Consider the following 23,196-nt stretch of genomic DNA (forward strand, 5'->3'; position numbering starts at 1 on the left):
GATGGCCAAGTCAGGGAAGCAGTACAGCTCGAGGGAGCTTAAAATGATTGCATGTGATAAGGAATTCCGCGCCTGTATCCAATCGATAGGATTTGAGTGGCTGTTACAGCACAGTCAGGAGAGGGTGCCAGTGGATCTAGCAAGGGAGTTTTTCTCCACTTTTCGTTTAAAGAATACCACTGATCTTGACGCGGATTCTATCACGTTCAGGCTTTTTAATGAGGAGTATGAGATGAGCATTAGGGAGTGGTCTCTGCGGATGGGGTTGTTTACCCAAGCCGAGGATGAAGAGGGGGCGTGGAATGATAGGATGGTTGGAGTGCCGAAGAACACGCCTGGTTTCAAAGTACAGACGGCATGGGAACTGATCACGCACCCCAAGTCGGGGACGTTTAAGTCCAGCTACTCCAAGGCCTCCCACATTGAAGACCGGATTCTCCGCTTTGCTCAAACGTTTGTCAGTTATAACTTGATGGGTACCGCGAATTCAGCTCTCACCACTACCGACCTCTACTTCACATGGTGCATGGCGAAAGGTGTGCCACCAAATGACGAGCAACCCTGCGCGTCATATGTACACCTGCCACCTCATCGGCGCTTACCTCCAGAGGAACATAGAAATGAAAATTGCCAAGGCCGCTCCGTTGGTAGTCATGTGCGAACCCCCAGAAGTGTTCAGTGTTGATTATTTTTTCAACAAGGGGTTGCTGCAGACTCACGGCACCAAAACTCTCTTCTATTCGTTGGGAGATAAGGTGAAAGCAGAGCCGGAGGAAGCCGAGGAAGCCATGCCAAGTGAAGAGATTGAAGAGCTACGCAAGGAAGTCCAGGACGTGAAGAAGGAAATGCAGTCGATGAGGAGAGAAATGATTAAGGAGCTTGGTGGGATAAGGAAGGAATTGTTGGGGAATCGGGAGGAAGTGAAGACCCTGAGGGGCAACATTGCTGATTTGGCGGTGAAGTGCGCCAAACAGAATGAGCGAATGACGGAAGCGGTGGAGCTTTCAATGAAGATGTTAAAGTGGATGCAGCAGACGCTCCCCTTGACCTAGTCGAGGACAACTCCTGGGTCCAGCAGTGAAGTCAAGCAGCCCACTCAGAGCAGTCCCTCCGTCAGGCAATCGCAGCAATCGCTCAAGCAGTTGATTCCCCCGGCCGTTCCCAAACAAGTTCCAGCCCCATCTAAACCGAAGTCTATAGTGAGGAAGCCAGTACCCGAACAAGCAGCACAGGAGGAAGAAGAGCTGGAGCAGCCAGCAAAGAAGAAAGTAAGAGTGACCCGACCCGGAATCCCGCCCCAGTCTGGCTCTCGAGGGAGCCAGCCCCAGAAGTGAACCACCATCTCTTGACCAAGTAACTTTTATTTTTCGTTCCTTTAGTTTTTTTTATATATTCCTGTTATCTAAGTGTGTTTTATAATTGTTGTGTCTTCTCCCACTTAGCCCACTGCGTGGTCTAAGTGTGAGAAGTTTATATTTTCTGTTTTGTTGTGCTTTTCTCCCACTTTTCTCCCACTTAGCCCAATGCTTGGTCTAAGTGTGAGAAGTTTGTGTTTTTATAATCTGTTTTGTTATTTTGCATTGATCTCTCTGTTCCCCCCTTCACGACGATGGCTTGGGGACAAGCTTGAGTGAAGTGGGAGGGGGAGAGGAGTCAATGCATTACTTTGTCTGCATATTAAGAGTCTGTAAGTCTAAGTGTTGTCGCATGAGCCAGTGAATACAATACGGCATGATTCCCTTAGTGAAAGTAATTGAAGATAGGAGGCATTTCAACTTAGAAGCTTTTTCCTTAAATAAGCCTAGTTAATCTGAGTGAAGCGAGAACGATGGAGGATGCCTCTACTTACTTAGTTGTGAAGCCCTACTATAATAGTGAGTTATAAGCCTTAAATAACTTCGAGCTAACACATGTTTAAGGGCCACCACTGAATGCTTAGGGAGAAGAGCTGTGAAGGAGAAAAAAAATGGGAATTGGGTTATGAAGGTATAAGCTGGACGAAGTCCAGAAGAGAGGAGAAATGGAGAAATAAGCTGGACGAAGTCCAGGGAAAAAAAAATGTAAAAAAAGGGGGAAAAAATATATATATATATATAAAAAAGGAGGAATAAGCTGGACGAAGTCCAGAGGGAAGTTGTCTAGAAGGCAGGAATGATAATAGCCTGACCCAGGAAGGAGGAACTCTCATAACCCGACGCTTCAGTGGTGTAGCATTAACCTAAGAGAGAATCGATCCTAACATCCCTGGTGAGGAATGAGTGATCGAGTGAATCCAACAATCGGGTAAGTAGAAGGCTATCTTGACAAGCTGACAGATTGGCTAGGTAAAGGAAGGGAAAGGGCCTATTTGGAGGAGTGCAACCTATTGAATTGACCTTAATCTTGTGGGGACGGATGCCTAAAAGTTGAAGCTAGCTCATGTATATGTGTTTATGTGTTTGTATGTTTTTATTAGACTTTTTTAGTTTTTCTTTGTGTCTAGGTCTAGGAGTCGGTCAAGAGATAACCTTGCTTGAAATTCGCCTTATTCTTTTTCTTTTCTTGTCTTTATACTTGAGGACAAGTATGGTTTAAGTGTGAGCAGTTTGATAAGGCTAATTTCATGCATCGGTTATATGTGAAAAAAACGTTATAATTTGCTGGGTCTAACACGTTTCCTAAGCCAGGTGTGTGAAGAAAAATCGCTAGATCGAGGAAATGCTGAAGGAGATGGTCTAGCGAAGGAAAGGAATGAAGTGAGCAGGATTTAAAAGAAAAGAAGGCGTGACAGAGGAGTCAATAGCTGAGGGCAACAAAGTCTTATCTATACCTCGCTGGGCCCCACTCCAACGCCTATATATAGAAGAGCATGCAACGCACATCATATCACTTTTTTTCACTCTCTTCTTAGCTCACACACATTACACACACTTGGGAATGGGAGATCTGGGGTAGTCGGGTACGAAGGGTTACTTTTCTTTAGAAGTTTCGCAGTTGCAACACCGTCCGAGTGTGGACGAAGATACAATCTCTCTTAATTTCAGTTGTTTTACTCTTTTTGCTGTCGAACTTCACTTTTGGGAGTCGACTTGGCTGTTGATGATACTCGTTATCTTTTCGCTTTGTTGATTTGCGTTTAGTTGTGATATTTCAAGTTGATTTACGTAGATCTCGCTGCTGGAAGTTTATTTTTACAAGTATTATGTCGATCTCTGTTTTATTTTGATATTGTGGTGTTTGATATGGGAATTTGGTGATAGATCTGTGGTTTATTGACTGTTTGGAGGTTGTTGTTCGAATCTGAAGTGATGAAGTGTTTCTGTTGGTTGGAGTTCGTGTTGGACGCTTGGATCCGGAGTGGATTTAGCGTCTGAGGTTGGATCCGAAGTGAGAAAAGGAAGTTGTTAGATGGATTTGAGTTTTCTTCTTGTTTTCTGTTTTGCTTCGTCTAGCGTCTGCAGATCTGTTCAGTTCTTCGTTGATTATGCATTAATTTGACTTAGAATTAGTTTGCTCTGTTTTGATTTCGTTCATGTTGATTTTCTTATGAGTTTTTACGCAATTTGGTTGTAGAAGATGATGTCGCTGTTAGTTAGTACGAGAGTTAGTTATTCTGCCAGCTTTTCGTCCGTACTCTGCTTTTTCAGTCATGGTCCCCACAGTCAGTTTGTTTCCTAGGTCTAGGTAATTGGAGTAGTTTTCTTAGATCTAGTGCTTGAGCAGTTATTTTCTCGCAACGTTCTCTTGTTATTTCGCCTAGGTCTAGTTATTAGCGTAGGAGTTTTAAAATTCCCAAGTCAAGTTTAATTTGTTTTCCTCAACCCAAGAAAAAATGCGTGGCAGCAGCCAACACCAAAAACACATCCAAATCTTTGAACATGAGTATTACGCATCCTTCTCTGTGGGATCGATCCCTACTTCCCTATACTAGGTTTAGTAAAGTGGTTGAGGGTTTTTGAAAGAAGTGCTCTGTGTGTCCGACGACCAGGATTTCCTGCGACCAACGAGTTCCTAGACCGCGTGATCTAGTGGATTTGCTGGACCTAGGGAACCTGTTATTTCCTTCTGAACACACTACGAACATAAACGCTCCTTCTTAGTGCAGGGTTCTGTGCAGGTGGGTCCGTTAGTTCTTCTTCAGTAGGTCCGGGTTGGTTGTCATCGTCCTCCTGTTGTCCATCTCCTTCTTCTTCCTCAGGTCCGGTGGGTTCTTCTTCTTGTCCTCCATGTCCGCTTGTTCTAGCTCCAGAGCTTGCCTTTCCTCGTGCCAATTCCTTTAGGATGCTCTCCATTAAGGTTGTCAGCTTCGCCATCTCTGCCCGTGATTGTCTATTCTCCTCAGCCAGCTCAGTCACTGCCTTCTCCAGATTTTCGTGCCTCAGCCTTTGCGCTTGGTCGATCTGCCCAGGTTGCCCCTCCTGGCCTTGTTGTGCCCTTCCCCCAGGGGCCTCTCCCATTGGGTAGAACTGGGGTACTCCTTCTCTGTAGTATACCAAGTTGGTGCGGACAAAGAAGGGTATATCAAACAGGCCAGGGGCGTCGACCATGTACATCGGAGATAGGTCTTCTGCCTCTGTTATGATGATGTTGTTGCGCACGAAGGCTCCTAGTATGTGGCAGAGGGACAAGTTTCTGGCTGGGTAGGTGGCTATCAGGTGGCATTGGTAGGCTGTCCAAAATCCCAAGTGCAGTTTTCTTCCACGCTTAGCGCACCATACCAAGTACAATTCGGTCATGGACGTTCTTGCAGCTGAGTTGCTCTGCCCCAGTAGGTTATAGCCTAAGTAGAGTTGCACCAATCTTAGCATGGAGTTGTTGAAGTGGGTGGATCTGGATTTAGTGGAGGCGAATTGGCCAGCATCGGGGTGGGTTAGCTCCTCCCAGGCTTCCTGGGGCTCAAATTCTATATGTCTCCTCGGTACCCCCCTCTCACGGCTTCTCCAGTCCGATCCTATAGCCTCGTCCAGGCTACACATACCCAGTCGCACAGTCCACTCTATTAGACTCATGGACAGTTCTCCACCGAATATCCTAAAGGAAATTGACACCTCGTCTAGGTCCGTGGTGAGTTGGAACCTAAACGTGGTGAAGAACTCCTTTGCTAATCTCACAGATATCTCTGGGTCCCTATTCTCTAACAGCCATTCAAAACCCAATGGTTCCATACTGGCCAGGAAGGAATCACGAACAGATAACTCATCCAAAGAGGGTATGTGGAGTACCTTTCCGCATTTGACTTGCTTGCTACTGTCGTCCTTGTCGTCAAATGCGTCTTGAAGCTTTTTGGTGTCGTAGTGCTTCATGTCCTCCATAAGCTCATCAGTGAGCGTTACCCTCCACCGCCGGTACACGATCCTCTCCACCGGAGGATGGACTAGTTCAAGGTGGTTGTCGGGGAGCTGCTGCTCATGGTATTCTTCTCCTTCTAGAGAGATATCACTCTCCGAGTCAGACTCCTCGCTGGAAGTGTAGTCGCTGTCGCTTGATCTCCCTCTCTCTTCCGGCTCTCTGATCACTATGCTGGCATTGGCAGTGCGCTGTTTCTTCATGACTTGTTTCTTCTTGACAGGGGCTTTCCCCTTTCTCTTCCTTTCTTGGATGTACTTGGTTTCTTCGATTTCCATTGCCTCTGCTTCTTCGTCGGCTTGTGTTGAAACGTCCTCCTGGGTGGTAGGCTCGGTCACCACGCGGGTACTAGTATCACTTCTTGCTGCCTCCTCCCGACCTACTGACTCTGATGCGAGGTCCAGACCCTCATCCACCTTGTCAGTAATCTCCTTCTGGTCAGTCGGCGTTTATGATACTGTCCCTGTTGCCATTTGGGTGTCCTCCTGGCTAGCTTTAGAGGGCTCCTCCCCGGGTTTTGTAGGAGTAGTCTTCTCGTCTTCACTCGAAACCTCCACTGCATCTGCTGCTGTGTTTGCTCCTGCCTTGTTGGACGTCCACTTTCCTAAGCATCTCTGTGACACTCTTTGGGGTTTCTGCCTTTCTACCTTGGGGTCGTTTTTCAACACTAGCCTCCTCTTTACTGGTTTCGGTTTAGTTACCACTGAGGCTTCCTCTTGATGTGTTTCTGGCTCTTGCCTCTCCTCCTCAAGTTGTTCGGCCTTTTCCGGTTGTTCGTCTGTCTTCTCCTCCACTGATTGGTGGACTACCCCTTCCGACCTTTCCGCTTCCGTTGTTGCTTCCCCCCTCCCTACTGCCTGGGATGCGAGGTCCAGTACCTCAGCCACCCCTTCAGGGTTTACCACGATCCTATCCCCCTTGCCCAAAACCGCTTGGAATTCATCATCCGTCATTAACCCTTGCTTTCTGGCCATTTCGTTCAGATCTATCTCCTCCCTCTCCGCTTCATCGATTTTGGCCTCAGTGGCCATTATCTCCTCTGCTTCACCTTTCTCGCTCTCGCTTGCTCTCCCCCCACTCTCCTTTTCTTCTGTTTCTCCCCAGTTGGGATCTTGATAGGCGGAAAGAGGGCTGACGTCGAGCGGCTCTGTTTGTTGGTGTATGGGATAAGGGTGGGAGGGTTCTGATTGTGCAGTTACTGTTGGGGAGGTCTTTTGGGATGTCGGAATTGAGGTTTTTGGGGTGGTGGTGGGTGGGTTTTCTGTGGTTGCAGTTGGGGTAGGGTTTGATGTCGCCGGCATTCCTCCGGCCAGGGTTGCTGTCCAGTCTTTGTTGGGGTCTTGTTGCCTTAGATACGCTGCCAGTGCGTCTAAAGGAACCATCGCCGGAATTTGTGTCGTCGGCGGTGGTTGTGATCGTTGTGGGCTTGGCGGCTGCGACTCGGCTGTTGCTTGGACTTCTGACGGGGCTTCGCCGGTGGTAGATGCTGGGTTGTTGGTTGCCTTTCTCTTTGCCATGGCTGTACCGGTGGTGGTTCTCTTTTTCCGGTAGTGGTTCACGGTGGCTTTTGTAGTGGGTGGTGGTTTTCGGAGTGGGATTGCGGTTGTGGGTGAGAGAATGCAGGTGAGGGTTTGTAAAGTGAATGGGAGTAGGCGGTTTGGTGTTTTATAGAGGGATGGGTAGTTGAGGGTTTTGACCGATGGTAAGCGGTTGTCAGGTTGCGACGCTTCGTGTTGAAGGCGGTTGCGAGTTCTCGCAGCTGATTGAACGTTGCCTGTCACGTCCCTGCTCCACGCTCCCTCCCAGTCTCTGCACTCGCCTGCAAAGCTGCAACACGCACCAAAATTCAAAATTCACTCATCCCCCCTCTTCCAATTAGCTAGAAATAGAAATAAAGCAAATAAATGGCTCTTTAATATAATTCAGAGTTTCACCCAAGTGGTATCCTCGTGGTCAGTACGAACTCTAAGTTAATATTCAAGATCCAAAAATCAAATTACTAAATATTTACACTATATACATCATTACTAAGGGTATTTGAAGTTTTACCTGGTCAGTAAGTACAAATCATATGACGATGACCAGGTGGAACTCCAAACCCCTTTCCTAGTGGTCATTTAGACGATATTAAAGTGTAGTGGAATTTCTTCCACTACACACACCTCTTCATTTTCCCTATATATTTTTAATCTATGTCCATTAGCACGTAGTGCAGTGATAATGTAAGGTCCTGCCCATTTGGACTTGAGCTTCCCAAGCATTAGCTTCAATTTTGACTGGAAGAGTAGTACTTTCTGACCAACTTGGAGATCCTTGGTTCTCACATTTTTGTCGTTCCACATCTTTGTTTTCTCCTTGTACCACATGGCTGAGTCGAACGACTCCAATCTGAGCTCTTCCAGCTCTTGTAGTTGTAGCTTCCTTTCCTCTTCACAGGCCTTAGTATCTACATTAACCTGCTGAACTGCCCAGTATGCTCGGTATTCAATTCCTACTGGCAAGTGACACATTTTCCAACCTTGTGCTCCATCTTTTCTGGAGGGGTTGACTGTCTTCTCTAAAATGCTCTTTATTTTCTTGTTTGAGATCTCTGCTTGCCCGTTGGCTTGAGGGTGGTAAGGACTGGATAGGCGGTGATGATTGCCTTTGGTATCCCATATTGGCTGAATATATGACTCTTGAGGAACTTGGTGATTTCTTTAGATTCACAAGTGCTTGTGGCTTTGGCTTCTATCCACTTTGATACGTAGTCAACTGCCACCAGGATGTAGGAGTTCCCATAAGATGAGGGAAAAGGACCCATGAAGTCCATACCCCAGATGTCGAACACCTCACAAACTATTAATGGAACTTGTGGTATTTCATCCCTCGCGGAGATCCCACCGGTCAGTTGGCAACGGTCACAGCCCTTGCAGAACTCGTATGCATCTCTATTCAGGGTTGGCCAGTAGAATCCGCGATCTAGCACTTTCCTTGGCCCGAAATGTCCTCCACATGCCAAGGAGTGGCAGTGCGTTAGTACATCCCGTTGCTCCCAGTCGGGAACACATCTCCTAATGACCTGGTCGGTTCCTGCCTTCCACAAGTATGGGTCGTCCCAGAAATAGTACTTTGCTTCGCTCTTGATCTTCATCCTCTGAGCCTTTGTCACGTTTGGCACCATTGGTAGCTCCCCCGTCACTAGGTAGTTTGCTAAGTCCGCATACCAGGGTTCCTGTCCTATTTTCTCCTTGCCCTTGGTTGTTGCGTCCTGACCAGTAAGTCTCATCACTTCTTCCCAATCGATCTTCCTTGCGGAGAAAATCACTTCACATAAATGCTCTTCCGGGAATCGATCTCTCACATCCTCACAACACCCTTCTTGTATTATTCTGCTCAAGTGGTCCGCTACCTTGTTTTCAACTCCCTTTTTGTCTCCTACCTCCCAGTCGAATTCTTGTAAAAGCAGCAGCCATCTGATCAGTAGGGGCTTTGACTACTTAATCGCCGCATGATCAGTATAGACGATGACTCTGGATCCCAGTAGGTACTGCCTGAACTTTTCGAATGAGCCAACATCTCCTTCTCGGTGGTGTCATAATTCCGTTGGGCTTGATTCAAGGTCTTAGATGCATAGAATATCACGTACCTTTTCCCATCGATCTTCTGACCCAGTACGGCCCCCACTGCATAGTCACTAGCATCGCACATCACCTCGAAGGGGTGATCCCAGTTAGGAGCCTGAATAATCGGTGCGAAAATCAACTTTTCCTTAAGGAGGTTGAAAGCAGCCTTGCAATGCTCGTCGAAAACGAACTCCACCTCGTTCTGGAGAAGTCTGGTAAGGGTTTGGGCAATCTTGGCGAAATCCTTGATAAATCTCCGATAAAATCCAACATGGCCAAGAAAACCTCTTATTCCTTTCTGATCAGTAGGGAAGGGCAGTTTGGATATGACATCCACTTTAGCTTGATCCACCTGGATCCCCTTTTCTGACACCACGTGTCCTAAGACAATTCCTTCTGTAACCATAAAGTGGCATTTCTCAAAATTTAAAACCAGACTCTTTGCTTGGCATCTTTCTAGTACCACATCCAAATGTTGCAAGCACGAGTCGAAAGAGTCTCCATAGACAGTGAAATCATCCATGAAGATCTCTATACAATCTTCAATCAAATCCGAGAATATGCTCATCATGCACCGTTGGAAGGTACCGGGGGCGTTGCATAGGCCAAATGGCATACGCCTATACGCATAGGTTCCAAACGGGCATGTGAATGTGTTCTTATCTTGGTCCTCCGGGTCCACGTAAATTTGAAAGTACCCACTGTACCCATCCAAAAAGCAGAAGTACTTCCTCCCAGCCAGTCGCTCCAGCATTTGATCGATGAATGGCAGGGGAAAATGGTCCTTCCTGGTTGCAGTGTTCAGCTTTCGGTAATCTATACACATTCGCCACCCAGTAACTAGTCTGGTGGGCACTAGCTCATTCCTCTCATTCTTGACCACCTGGATCCCTGATTTCTTGGGGACCATATGGATTGGGCTGACCCATTCACTATCTGGTACCGAGTATATAATGCCCAGTGAGAGTAACTTCAAGATCTCCTTCAGTATCTCTTCCCGCATGTTTGGGTTCACCTTTCTTTGAGAATCTCTATGCGCCTTGGCTCCATCCTCCTAGCCTAATGTGGTGCATGCAGACGTCCGGGCTTATACCTACCAGGTCCGTAAGGCTCCATCCAATAGCCTTCTTGTTTTTGCTCAGCACAGTTAGTAGTCTTGCCTCTTGCTCTTCAGTCAGCCCGCTATTGATGATTACAGGGAACGAGTCTTCCTCCCCAAGGTAGGCATACTTAAGGTTCACTGGCAACTTTTTCAACTCCACTTGCGGGGGTAGTGTGTCTGTGGGTAGAGGGTTCTTCTTTGAATCCTCCTCTTGCTCTTGTTCAACATCTGATTTTTCCTCCATACTGGCCGATAGCACGGCCCCTACGGATCCTGCTAGTTCTGACTTCTGACAAAATTCCGTAATTGCTTCTTCGATCTCCTCGTCGACCAACCCTCGGCTACTGATCAGATCACACCATGCGGCTGCTTCCACATCAGCCTGGACATACACATCCAAAGCATAACATAGATTTTCAGAATCTATTGGTTTTTGCATGGCTTCATTGATGTCAAAGACAAATTTCTCACCATTAAAGTCGATGCAGATTGTCCCTTCAGCCATATCTACAATTGTCTTAGCCGTTCTTAAAAATGGTCTTCCTAACAATATCCCGCTAGACTCCCTAGCTTCTGGTTCACTCATTTTTATGACATAAAAATTAGCGGGATAAGTAAAGTTTTGTATCCTGACCAACACATTTTCTAAAACACCCTCAGGATTTATACATGACCTATCAGCCAGTTGGATTAACACCCTAATATTTGACAACCTTACCCCCTTTAACCGATTATAAATGGATAACGGCATAACATTGATAGATGCTCCTAAATCACACATTGCATGCTCGATTTTCACATCTCCAATTGTTATGGGTAGGGTAAACATACCTGGGTCGGCTCTCTTGGGTGGTAGTTTCTCCTGTACAATGGCTGACGCTATTCCTTCCACCATGATTTTCCCATCCTCCTGGGCCTTTTCGGCTATAAACTCCTTTATAAACTTCCCTAGAGGGGGCAGTCTCACGGCTTGGAGGAATGGTATGGTGACATCCAGCTTCCCAATGATCGACATGAAATCCACAGGGTTTTCCTTCTTCCTCTTCGTCACAAACCGATATGGAAAAGGTTTTTCTCCCTTAGCCTCTCCAGTCAGTCCTTGTGGATTTTCTCTTGGTGCCTCCTGGGTTTGAGGTTCCGATGTGGGCATTGTTCCTTCTGGTTGCTCATTTCCAGGTTGTGTGTCTCCCTCCTTTCCTTCCACGGTAGGCTTCTCGTTTAGAAAAAACGAATCCTCCATCTGAGGCAGAGGCCTCTTGAGTTCTTCCGCTGAGATGGTGTCGCTCAACACCCTTTCTCTACTAGACTCCCCAACAGGGTTCTTGAGTTGAGGCCCATTGTAGGTTGTTCCGGACCGCAGTGTAATCTTACTCACATTTGCCTTTTCAGGTACATGGACTGTAGATGGGAGTTTCCCTGAGTTCCCTTTCATTTCGCCCACCGAGTTAGCGAGCTGGGCCAACTGCCTGTTCATCATATCCATATTTTCCCTATGCTCCTTCTGGGCACTTTGCATTCCTTGCATAGTTTCATTACTGTACTGCAAGTCGTTTTTAATGCTTTGCTGCGAAGCAAGCATCTCTCCCATCATGTCCTCCATAGACCTCCTCGACCTATTTGGGTGATGGAATTGGTTCGAGCCCTGGTGCTGGTTATACTGGGGTGGTGGGTTTGACTGGTAGCCCGAGAAATTTTGTTGGTTTTGGTTCTGTGGGTACTGGTTATACTGGGACAGGAGGGTTGTACTGGTCGTGGTTGTGCTGGTACTAATTTTGATTTTGGTTGTGGGTGTTATGTTGAGGTCCTGGGTTAAATTGGTTTTGGTTTTGGTTCTGGGGTTGTTTTTGATGGGGTGGCACATAGGCGGGGTTCGGGTTCTGGTTTTGAGGGTTTTGGTTCGAGGATGCTGATTTCTTCCTGCCCAGTTAGACTGGTAGTCAGGGTTTGTTGGGCCACGGTTGGAATTTTGGTTCGGGTGGGGGTTGGGTTAATTTGGAGTCTGTCTGATTTTGGTTCTGATTCTGATTTCTATCTCCCCATCGGAAATTTTGGTTGTCCCTCCACGGTGCATCCCTCCACATCCAGCGAGTTGTCCGGCTGATCATATGGTAATTCTGGGGCCTCTTTGCCTCCAGTCGGAGAAGGTGGTGGAGTGTTCTTCTTGATTGCAGTCAGCAATTCCTTCTTTAGTTCCTCCATCTTCAAATCCATCCGCTCCTCCTGGTCAGTAGCCGAAGCACTTGCTACCCTTTCTCTGTTGTACCCATCCCTCGCGTTGTCGTACATCTTCTTCGCATTCAACAGCTTGCGTAACACTTTTTTGGTTTCACTTACTCTCAACTGGGTGAAATCGCCCCCAGATGATGAATTCGCCAGATCCTTGGTTTCCTTGTTCATCCCCTCATAGAAGGTGTGGTGCACCTCTATCTCCTTCATGCGATGGTTGGGGCATGACTCCAGAAGACTCATGTACTTCTCCCAGTACTCGCTCAGGGTTTCATCATATTCTTGCCTTATGCACGATATTTTCCTCTTCAATGCACTTGTCTTTGAAGACGGGAAAAACTCGGCTAGGAAAACTGACTTGAAATCGGCCCATGTATTGATAGAGTCGGCTGGCAGGCGCATGAACCAAGTGTTGGCCTCTCCCTTTAGGACAAAAGGTAGGGCCTTCAGTCTGTAATCGTCCTCGCTTGCTCCTGCTGGCCGCCTCTGCGCCTTACAGATTTTGCAGAACTCATTTAAGAATTCGTATGGTCCCTCGTAACTCTTCCCACAGTACGTCGGTAGGATTGCAATCACGTGGGGTTTCACATCACAGGCGGTCTGGCATGGGGTGACCACTATTGTAACAGCCCGACATTTCTAGGGTATAATGAATACGGCGACTGTTAACTAGGCGAACTTAAGGCGACAGGAATGTAGACTAGTGTTTCATTTAAAGAGATTTGACCAAGTGTTTAATGAAGATCAACGCAACAAGTCAACGGCTTTAAATACGAAGATCAAGATTTAATAGATAGCATAGGCTAAGCTCAAAAATCAAAGGTTTATTGTAGCTCCAACAAAACGCAATAATTTCCCAATATTCCAATAGGTTCAAACCAACCAAAGATAATAAGTTTTAAAACATTCAGCGGAAGCATTTCAAGAGAAAGAGAAGCCATGTATGAAGACACGACTACACTCAAAATCCCAACCATCCATATTATTCGATTCAACCATCTCAACACCACCGACCGCCCGTCGCCGCTCAACCTGCACATAGGAAAAACACATGCAGGGCTGAGTATTTTAAACATACTCAGTGGACTCATGCCAAAACATTTTATAGTTATGCCACCCTTACCATAGTGAACTCGAGATTTTGCATTTATTTAAAGATAAGCATCGAGTATCACAAAATATATCATGGACTGGCCAGTCAAATAATACCTCCCATTTTCTCATCAATTATCATTTCATATGGTGCGACGAAGTGTGGCCACACTTTCGCCCACGAGACCGGCCGACTAGCAAGGACGGCTCCCAATCTCCAGTGTACACTAGCCTGATAGGGTTTGCGGCCCTACTCAGACCCGAATTCGTTTATATAGCCCTTTAGCCTAATGGAGCGTACTCACAATCTAGGCATCAGGCACACACAATATCCAAAATAATTCATAGGCATGGCATAACAGTTTAATCCACCCTTATTTCTCCAACATCATAAGTTTGCAACATAAGAGAGAGTTTAAGAATAAAGCCCACCTCGATTTCCTTCGAGTTCAAAAACGCACTTCTTCTTGTTATCACACCGGGAACGCGAACTATCACCTTTAGTTCATATATTTCAAATAAGTCTCAATCATGGATCAAAATCATGCATGATCTCACGTTTCCCTTTTCCCATTGATTATTTTCAATATCACCAATCAAAATCAAAGTACGATTATCATATCGTTTTTATTCACACAACAATTCCAGATTTATCATCAAATCGTGTCACGCATGAGTGTTTCCCACACACAACACACGCACAAACACACAACACACGTGTGCACGCATACCGAGGTGTGCACACACACACACGGTCACACACCCACACATGCATCAAAATTCACCGATTAATTTCCCCCTTCACTCGATCTAAATGCATGTGGACTCAAGAACACCGATTGATCGGTAGAAGAAGAGGAGATCAAAATAAAAATACCTTTTCACTAGAACAATCGGTAGGAAACAAGTAGGATCTTGATTCTTCAACAAAATCTTGAATTGCAGCTTCAATTCTTCTCCAAAAGATGAAGAATTAATGGAGAAAGTAGGAGAAAAATTTGAGAGAGAGAGGGGAGAGAGATCGGCGAGAGAGAGGGAGAGAGGGGGCGGTTTTTGTGATGCCAGGGTTTTGATTCTCCCTCTTATATTTATAGAGTGCAAGATATACTCCACTAATTAAATAAATCAAGATTTGGAGAGGATTTGGTGGAAGAAGTGGCGTTAAAATGGTTGAGGAAAAAGGGGATTTCAAATTTCTTAGGCTATTTAATTAGCCTATGATTTAATTTGAATATTTCACGGAGTAGAATAAAATATCACGGAGCAAGAAAATAATAATAAATCTCCCTAAATATAAGGAAAGTGGCGTGTAGTTGACTTCTTCAAAAGGGATTTAATAATAATCCTAATTAAATTAGGATATGGTAAGATCTTCTTAGATTTGGCAAGATATACTAGGATATTTGAATTTATTCATGGAAGAGAATAAACAAGGGATCAAATAATATAATAAAAATAATCCCTTCTCCCATAATATAAGGGATTTTCGAAAATCTCATTATATGACAAGGGTTTCGAAAATTTCATCAACAAAATAAGGAATATTCGGACTTTGGATTTAATTTGGATAATTATCCCAAGCAATAATTAAATCCAAGAAAAATAGGATTTCTTTCCAATAAAATAGGAGGGGTCCAATAATGCTCCTATTTAATTCTCACCCATCCCTTAGGAAAATAATTCACCACACTCATTATTTCTACCCACATTAAAATATTCGCATATTCGAATTTTCACCTCCACTTCACATTTTCCAACGACTTTGACCATTCCACGGCCACGTCATATTTTCCACCATGTTGACTATTCAATAGCCACGTCACATATTCAACAAGTTTGACTATTCAATTCAAACTCAATTCCATATCGCAATTAGGTCACAAGAATATTGCAATAAATCATTTATCATTTGATTCCCCACAATCATAGCATTTAATGCAAAAATTTCCCCGTCACAAAAATTAGGGTTCGAAAAAGCGGGGCGTTGCAACTATGGCTTGTGGGGGATCTCCGTCGGCGTGTGCGGTAAGTGTTGCAAGCTCGGGATCGTCCTCACCTTGGTCAGCCATTCTCACTAGTGTTCTTACTGGTTGGGGTGGAAGCTCCGGGAGTTGGTACTCTAGCTCCTCTTTCTCCTCGTCGCTACTCGTGCCTAGGTCGGACAGTGCTGTCGACAGGCCAGAACGAGTGGTAACGAGTATTGTTCCTCGGGGAAGTATCCTTGGTCTCCACTGGCCAGGAGCCGAGCCACTTCTCATAAACTCGAAAAAAAAAAAAAAAAAAAAAAAAGGAAAATTATAAAACAGTATGTACACCAAAAAGATCACACACAATAACAGGTATGAACGCCATCCATCCCCGGCAACGGCGCCATTTTGAAGGTTCTGGTCGGGTACATTCCTCGGTTTTCGTATGTAAATTGGTGTGTATCCAACCGATCGGGAAGAGATTCCTCGACCCAGCTGAGTCGTTGGTACGACAACCGGGACCTGGCTTCAAACAAGTTTCCTCAACCCACTTCTACTGATTAGTATAATGGAGGTAAGGGTCGAATCCCACGAGGATGGACACGTTTTGATAACTGCGGTGACTTTCCTGGGTGTTTTTGGTTAGCTACCACGCTTGGGTTGAGATTTTACCTAGGCAAGAAATAAAGGTGGTACTCTACTGACTAGTAGGCGTGAAAATAACAGGCATGTAGTGGTGTTCGTGAAAATAGGGGACAAGGTGTCTCAGAGGCATATGGAAAGTAGACAGTTACTAAAAGAGGAAAATTAAACAACAAGGTATATCTGGTGGCTGGGGGCTCTCTGACAGGTCTGGATAGTACAACTGAAAATTAGGGAACAAAAACAAAAGTAACTTAAAAGTAAAAGTGGTCCAAACTAAAGTTGATTTTGACGTTTTCTTCTTCACCAAGTATTGACAAAAATCATATGAACACAAACACCATAACTGAATTCAGATTCATAACCTCAAACTCAAGATCCATTGATTAAAATGCTCAACTTAGAACAAACGATGAAACTGCAATTTTACTTCTACTGACTGACATGCAAGGTGGTAATCACGGCGCAGAAAAGAAACTCACGCACGAAAATTTGACTAAACATAACTACAACTTCAATTCGACAACTCCAGATAAGAAAACACTTAGAAATTAAAAGCAACAACTAGATCTAATTTCCCTAGGCAGAATGAAGCAAACTCGAACCAAAGCGACATACGAAATAGAAACTTCATAATTTAAGCGTTGGAACTTCACAAAGTATTTCAAAAGGCGACAACGATGAGTGTTTGCAACAAAACCAATGACGAAAACAAGTAAGAATTAAACTAGAAAGCAAAGTAACGATTGTTTGGCCACTTCGGGCGATGATACTACTATACTACTACGATAACTGGCTGGAACGGTGGATCGATGACTTCTCCGGCAGACTTCTAGACGTCAAGTGACCATGGCTGTGGCGAGGAACGAGAGATTGGACAATGCTGAAGGAACTGATCTTCTTGAGAGAATTATACTAAGTGTATCTTTTTTACCGAGACTAAAGGCCGAACTCTAAAAGCTTCTCTTTCTCTCTCTCCAAGTGGCTTCTTTTATAGGGAGGCTTGCCCTTGCTTTTAGGGTAGACTCTCCTTCAAGTTTTGACTTTTATGCCCTTGTTAATGATCATCCCAGCTATCCTTCTTCTCCATCTCGAGCCTTTTCTCCGGCATGCATCCTGGTCGTATTGCACCCTTCTAGCGCCCTTTTCACTTGCGTCGCCTGAATCGTCTCCTACCGACTTGGATCCTTTAATCCCGCACACTTGAGCAACTGTTTTGTAGATAATACATGCATTTCACGACATACTTACCAGTAACCAAGTGGCGTACGACCTTCCCTAGAAGGAGTATCAAAACAGAAATGAAATTCCTAGATGCAAATATTTATGGTAAAAGCTTAGGCAATATTTGGCGGCCATGCCACCTTAGTGGTCTCTGGACTATTCGTCGGTATTGTGACCAGGAAATTGTTGGAATCCGAATTTGTATGACTGATAAGGCCAATTTCATGCATCGGTTATATAGTGAAAAGCACTACATTTTGTTGAGTCTAACACAGTTTCTAAGCCAGGTGTGTGACAGAATCGCTAGATCCAGGAGATGCTGGAGGAAACAGTCTAGCGGAGGAATGAAGGAGAAGTGAGCAGAACTCAAGGAAAAGAAGGCTAGAAGAGGGAAATAGCTGAGGGCAACAAAGTCTATCTATACCTCGCTGGGCCCCACTTCAACGCCTATAACTAGAGAAGCATGCAACACACAAAAGGAGGACTTTTACTCTTAGCTCACACACAACACACACTTGGGAAATGGGAGTTCTAGGGTAGTTTTTGGTTTCAAGGGGTCAATTCTTCAAAGAAATTCCGTCGTAACACCGTCCGAGTGAGGGCGAAGATACAATCTATTTACTTTCAGTTCTTTTGCACTCTATTTCGTTCGAACTTCACTTTTGGAAGTCGATTTGGCTATTGATGTTACTGATTATCTATACATTTCGTAGTTTTCGTTATATTTGTGTTATTTCGTGTTGATCTACGTTGATCCTGTTGTTAAGAGTTTTTATTTCGGCGAGTTACATGTTGATCTCTGTTTCTGTCATTTTGGTACTCGATCAGGGAATTTGGCTGTAGATCTGCGGTGGTGTTGTTGATCGGAGGTTGTTGGTTGAATCTAAAGTTATGAAATGTTTCTTTTGGCTGGAGTTTGTGTCGGATGCTTGGATCCGGAGTGGATTTAGCGTCCGAGGTTGGATCTGAACAGGGGAAGTCGAGTTATGCATGGATTTTTGAGTTTTCTGTTTGCTTTCTGTTTTGCTTCGTCTAGCATCCGTAGATCTGTTTAGTTCTTAATTGTTCTTCATTAAATCGTTAAAATCCAGTCTGCTCTGTTCCGATTTCGCTCATGCTGTTTCTTCTGAGTTTTTATGCAAATTGGTTGGAGAAGATGATGTCGTTGTTAGTTAGTACCTTAGTTAGTTGTTTTTCCAGCTTTTCGTCCGTACTCTGCTTTTTCAGTAATGGTCCCCACTCGTCAGTTTATTTCCCAGACCTAGGTAACTAGGATAGTTTCTCAGATCTAGTGATTGTTTCGGTTCTAGTTTACGTGCATGCTTTTGTTGTTTCGCCTAGATCTAGCTGTTAGCATAGCAGTTTAAAATCCCAAATTTAAGTTTAATTTCCTCAACCCAAAAATAAAATGCGTGGCAGCAGCCAACCCAAAAACAATTCCCAAATCCTTAAGCATGATTATTACGCATCCATCTCTGTGGGATCAATCCCTACTTCCCTGTGCTAGGTTTTAGTAAAGTGGTTGAGGGTTTTTGAAGAAAGTCTCTTTGTGTCCGACGACAAGGATTTCCCAACGACCAGTGAGCCCCTAGACCGCGTGATCTAGCGAATTTGCTGGACCTAGGAAACCTGTTATTTCTTTCTGTGCACACAGTGACCACACACGTAGTTGTGTCCTCTTCAATGACCTCCCTAGAGGCGTACTTATTTTGGTTTTGACAGTTGTGTGATACATAAATTGTTTTGTGGTTGTTTGCGATTATGTATCAAGCATAGTATGTGATAAATAGTTTTATTTCTTCTCAACCAAATTCTTAATAATGTCTGCGAACCTTAAAGAAATCAAACTTGAAGGCCAAAATTATGTAGACTGGAAATGTAAATGGATAAGATTCTCATTGCTGAAAACTTAAAGTTTGTATTCACCAATTCATGTCCTCTATTTCCTTGACAAAATTCTATAAAGAAAGTTCAAGAATGCATTTTATGCATATACTTGACAAGTTCTTTGAGATAGAAGGTCAAACTACTTTCTTTTAAGTAGTAAGACACGTCTTGGTTTATATTGATGAAAGAGGAATATCCAATAAGGACGATGTCCAGATTCTATTGGAATATCCACGAGAGATATAATATTTTGAGGAATCTTCTGATTCAGTTACTCAAATAGTTTCTACACTCAGTTCTTCGTCAAATGTAATAGGAAGTGATAGTATGAAGGTTGTTACTTAAAAGTTGGAAGCCTTCTACATGATATTCACTTTATTACTAATAGAGGAAGATAACATGATAGATGACAAATTCGTTAAAGCTACATCTTTCCTATGTCTTAGTTCAATCGAACAGAAGACTAGCAATGGAAAGAGGGAAGAGCTGAATTGTCATCAATGCCTGCTGAAAGCAAGAAAGGCAAGATAAATTAGGTGAAAAGGCAAATTGAAGATGCATTGTAAGTCGGATTGACCTCTTCTAAAGAAGGACAATGACTTAGATAACAATGCAACTTCTAAAGGAGAGATTTTAATCCAGTTGGGCAGTTGTTGTAGTGGGAGCTATTTATTTATGCTCACTTAATTGTTTTGTTTTGATGTTAGAGTTTTGTTTTATTGGTACAGTTTAGTTTAGAAAGAATTCAATTTCAGTTTCTAAACTTGTTTATGATTAATCGATGTTCGATGTCATTTTATAATGCGTGCATTATTAAGAAATGTGATTCGAATATCTATCATAGTACCATAGAAAAACAAATTATACATCATAGTATCTAAACAATATAAATGCAACAAGATTGAGTTTCGAACAACAGTTCAACTTCTTATACAATGAATGATAAAGTATTTATGACACTTAGACATAAGGCCAAGAAAGTGCTTAATAATTGTTCAAACTGATTTTGTCTAACTCAAGTGACTATCGAGATTTTAACAACTTGCTTGTTAAATAGCTTGAAAGTCAAGTAAGTCTGGTTGATGCACTATAAGTAAGGATCCTTTGGTGGTTCAAGGGATTCAGAATACTTATAGAGATGCAACATAGAAAGACTAGCAAGTCTCAATGGTCTACACCATGGGAGACGAGCAATGAGTTAAGATCAGTAGTGGGAGTTAAATCCTAGTTGACTACTCCAAGCATTCTTCTAAAGAATGGGATAGTCATATAAGAAGATATCGAAGTCTCTCTAAGACAAGTTCGATATGGGAACAGTTTCACTCAATAACACCTTATCATTGATGGGATATACGTTGGAAACAACGAGTTATATCTTAAAGAAACTACCATAACATCAGTACCTTCTACAACACACGAGTTATTCCAACACATGTTTTGGAAAAGGTATCCAAGTAATTGGAGTTGTGTACTGAGGTATGTTTTAAGATTGTCCCAATTGATAGAAAAGGTACAGGTTCTATAATCTTCACGGCAAGATAGGTGTTTGTTTACATGAATACTAGATTCTTTGATGAAAATTATGAGAAGAACTATAAGCCTAACAAGCATGATAATTCTCAAGATAATGAGAATATCTATTTTCCATCTTAACCAAGAAGTCATACCATTAGATACTTATGCACTTAGAAAATCAACATTTGTACCTAAGGTTATAAGAGTCATGTCGTAGTGGGAGCGTTCCTTGCGAACATAACAAGTTCATGGATCTAAGAGTCTTTAGACTCAGTTATAGATCTACTTGAATCTAATCCCTGTAACTACAAGGACGCATTGACTCATTCAGATAATCATTCTTGATAAAATGATAGATTCTGAATAATAATCTAAGATAGACAAGAATGTTTGCAAGACTTGCGATACCACTCATGGACTATTTCAGCCAGTGGGAGCTAGTGGATCTGCAAGTGTAAACATCGATCTTGAAAGGCTAGAATAATGGCTAAGGGTTATACCCAGAGAGAATGATATCCTCGCTTGCCATTATGCCTAAGACGATCTGTATCATATTGTCTATTGTAGCATACATAAATTAGGATGTATGTATTATGATTGTCAAGACAATTTTCTTTAAGTAAAAGTCTTGAGGAGATCATCTACATGGAACATCTTAATGGTTATGTCATACAAGTACAAGTAAGTTGAAAGTGCACTATATTTGGTATTCTTGGTACTCTACGATGATGACATCTATAAAAGTTGATAAAAAACTAAGAGGGTTATCTAGCGTAGGAAACTGGTTGTCTACCCAGTTCAAGGATGGTGTATTTAAGATAAACTAGTTATATTCTAAGCATCTAAGTCATTAGATTGCTAGAAAATGAATGTTAAGTTTTCTTAAAGAATCCTACATCTACATCATACTTAGACACTTTAGCATTGAAAATTCCAAGAAAAGTTTTTACTTCTCTAGATGGAATTATCTTGTCTCTAGTCAAGTGTTTTTCGACACTAAATGAGATTAAGAAGAATGAGACAACTTCTGTAATTGGAAGTCTCATGTATGCTATGATGTGTATTCGGTTAGATATTAGCTTTGCCGTTGGCACAAAAGCTTGATATCACATTAACCATGGCCAAGGACATTGGATTGGTAAAGAATATATTATAGTACTTGAAGAAGACTAAACGGTATGTTCAAGTTTACCAGATATCCATGTTATGTCCTTTAGGTTACATCGATTCAATTTTATTATTGATCGGTGATCGAGTCATCCTCTGACTATGTGTTCACTTTAGGAGTTTAATACTGAGACATGAAGGAGTGTGATCAAATCATAGACTCCATAATGAAAATTACAAGTGTGGTTTCGTTGGAAACTACTAAGGTAGTTGTTCATCTCAATAACTTCCTAATAGCTTTGACCGTGATTCCGAGTATGCCTATGAGTATTATATTTTATTATGGTTACTCTAGTCATGTGTCTAACTCAAGGGAAACACGATCTGATAAGGCTAAGCAATCACATAGAGAGGAAGTATGAAATTAATTAAGGATTAAGTGCGCAACGAAACATTATGGTTACCAAGATATCATCAGAGAACAACCTGGCAGAATTTTTCACAAAATGTCTATATGGCAACATGTTATACACATGAGGTGAAAAGTATGGTAGTACGATGTATCATGGTCCGAGACCTGCTTAGAGTATAAGTGGGAGAGTTTTGGCAGTGGGTATACTCGAAAGCATGATTTTGAGTATAAGTGGGAGATTGTTAGGATTGGTATACTGAAAAGCATATTTCAAGCATGTTGCACGGATAGAATTGCTTGTATACAATAAATTCTACAATCCACTTTTAACCCAAGGCGAGAAGAAGTAATTTTATCACATTGATGTTTGCTTGTGCATTTATAAGATGTTTCTCAAATATTTAAATGTATAAGAAGCAAATAAGTCTAATTCTTCTACATAGTAGACTGGTCGTGAACGACGTTCACAGAAGGTGACGCAGTCGGTTCTTTGTAGAAGAGAAATAGAATTTCACAACCTAGATAGGATTTAGCTACCTATCGTGAAAGGTTGCAGTGTCCGTCCGCATGTTTCCTTACCTTAGGAAATAAACGACACTGGTGTGGTATAGCACTGAAGGATCTAACAGTTGAGATAAGTCTTTCTTGCTATTTACCGAAAGACGAGGTCTCGGTGATTGTTATTTCTTAATCATTGTTGAAATAACATTGAGCATACGATATTGATTTATCAAATGGTGCGGATTTTTCGCAATCCAAGAATCCTGATATCTTGGGTAGTGGTGATCAATGTCTAGAGGTGCTAGTATTGTTATTGCAATGAATCGTGTGCTGGGTGAGTCCATTTTGATAATATCCTCTAGAGGTGTTCGAAAAAGGTTTTATTATTCAGAAACCCGGTCGGTTGGAATTTATTCTAGAATAATAAATAAAGATTTTGAACTAGACAACTCTTGGAAAAAAATATTAATTAATTAAAGTCAAATAGCAGACTTAAATTAATTAATGGATATTTATATCTTAAACACGAGAAATAATAAATTAAAGAGGTAAAAGCCCGGATTATTCGTAATTTGGGATTGGACGGGCAGT

General features: G+C 42.9%; 2 protein-coding genes across 2 annotated transcripts; both read right to left on the reverse strand.

Moving 5' to 3' along the window:
* Positions 1 to 5,774: 5,774 nt before the first annotated feature.
* LOC125220354 (microtubule-associated protein RP/EB family member 1-like) lies at positions 5,775 to 6,842 on the reverse strand. The gene has a single exon (XM_048122524.1). The coding sequence runs from the start codon at positions 6,840 to 6,842 to the stop codon at positions 5,775 to 5,777; it is 1,068 nt and encodes a 355-aa protein (XP_047978481.1).
* A 260-nt stretch (positions 6,843 to 7,102) lies between these two features.
* On the reverse strand, positions 7,103 to 7,835 carry LOC125220355. The gene is made up of 2 exons (XM_048122525.1): positions 7,532 to 7,835; positions 7,103 to 7,152 (listed from the first exon to the last, which is right to left on the reverse strand). The coding sequence occupies exons 1-2, from the start codon at positions 7,833 to 7,835 to the stop codon at positions 7,103 to 7,105; spliced, it is 354 nt and encodes a 117-aa protein (XP_047978482.1).
* Between the last annotated feature and the right edge of the window lie 15,361 nt (positions 7,836 to 23,196).

The sequence above is a fragment of the Salvia hispanica genome, chromosome 4 (genome assembly GCF_023119035.1).
Source record: "Salvia hispanica cultivar TCC Black 2014 chromosome 4, UniMelb_Shisp_WGS_1.0, whole genome shotgun sequence".
Lineage (NCBI taxonomy): Eukaryota > Viridiplantae > Streptophyta > Magnoliopsida > Lamiales > Lamiaceae > Salvia > Salvia hispanica.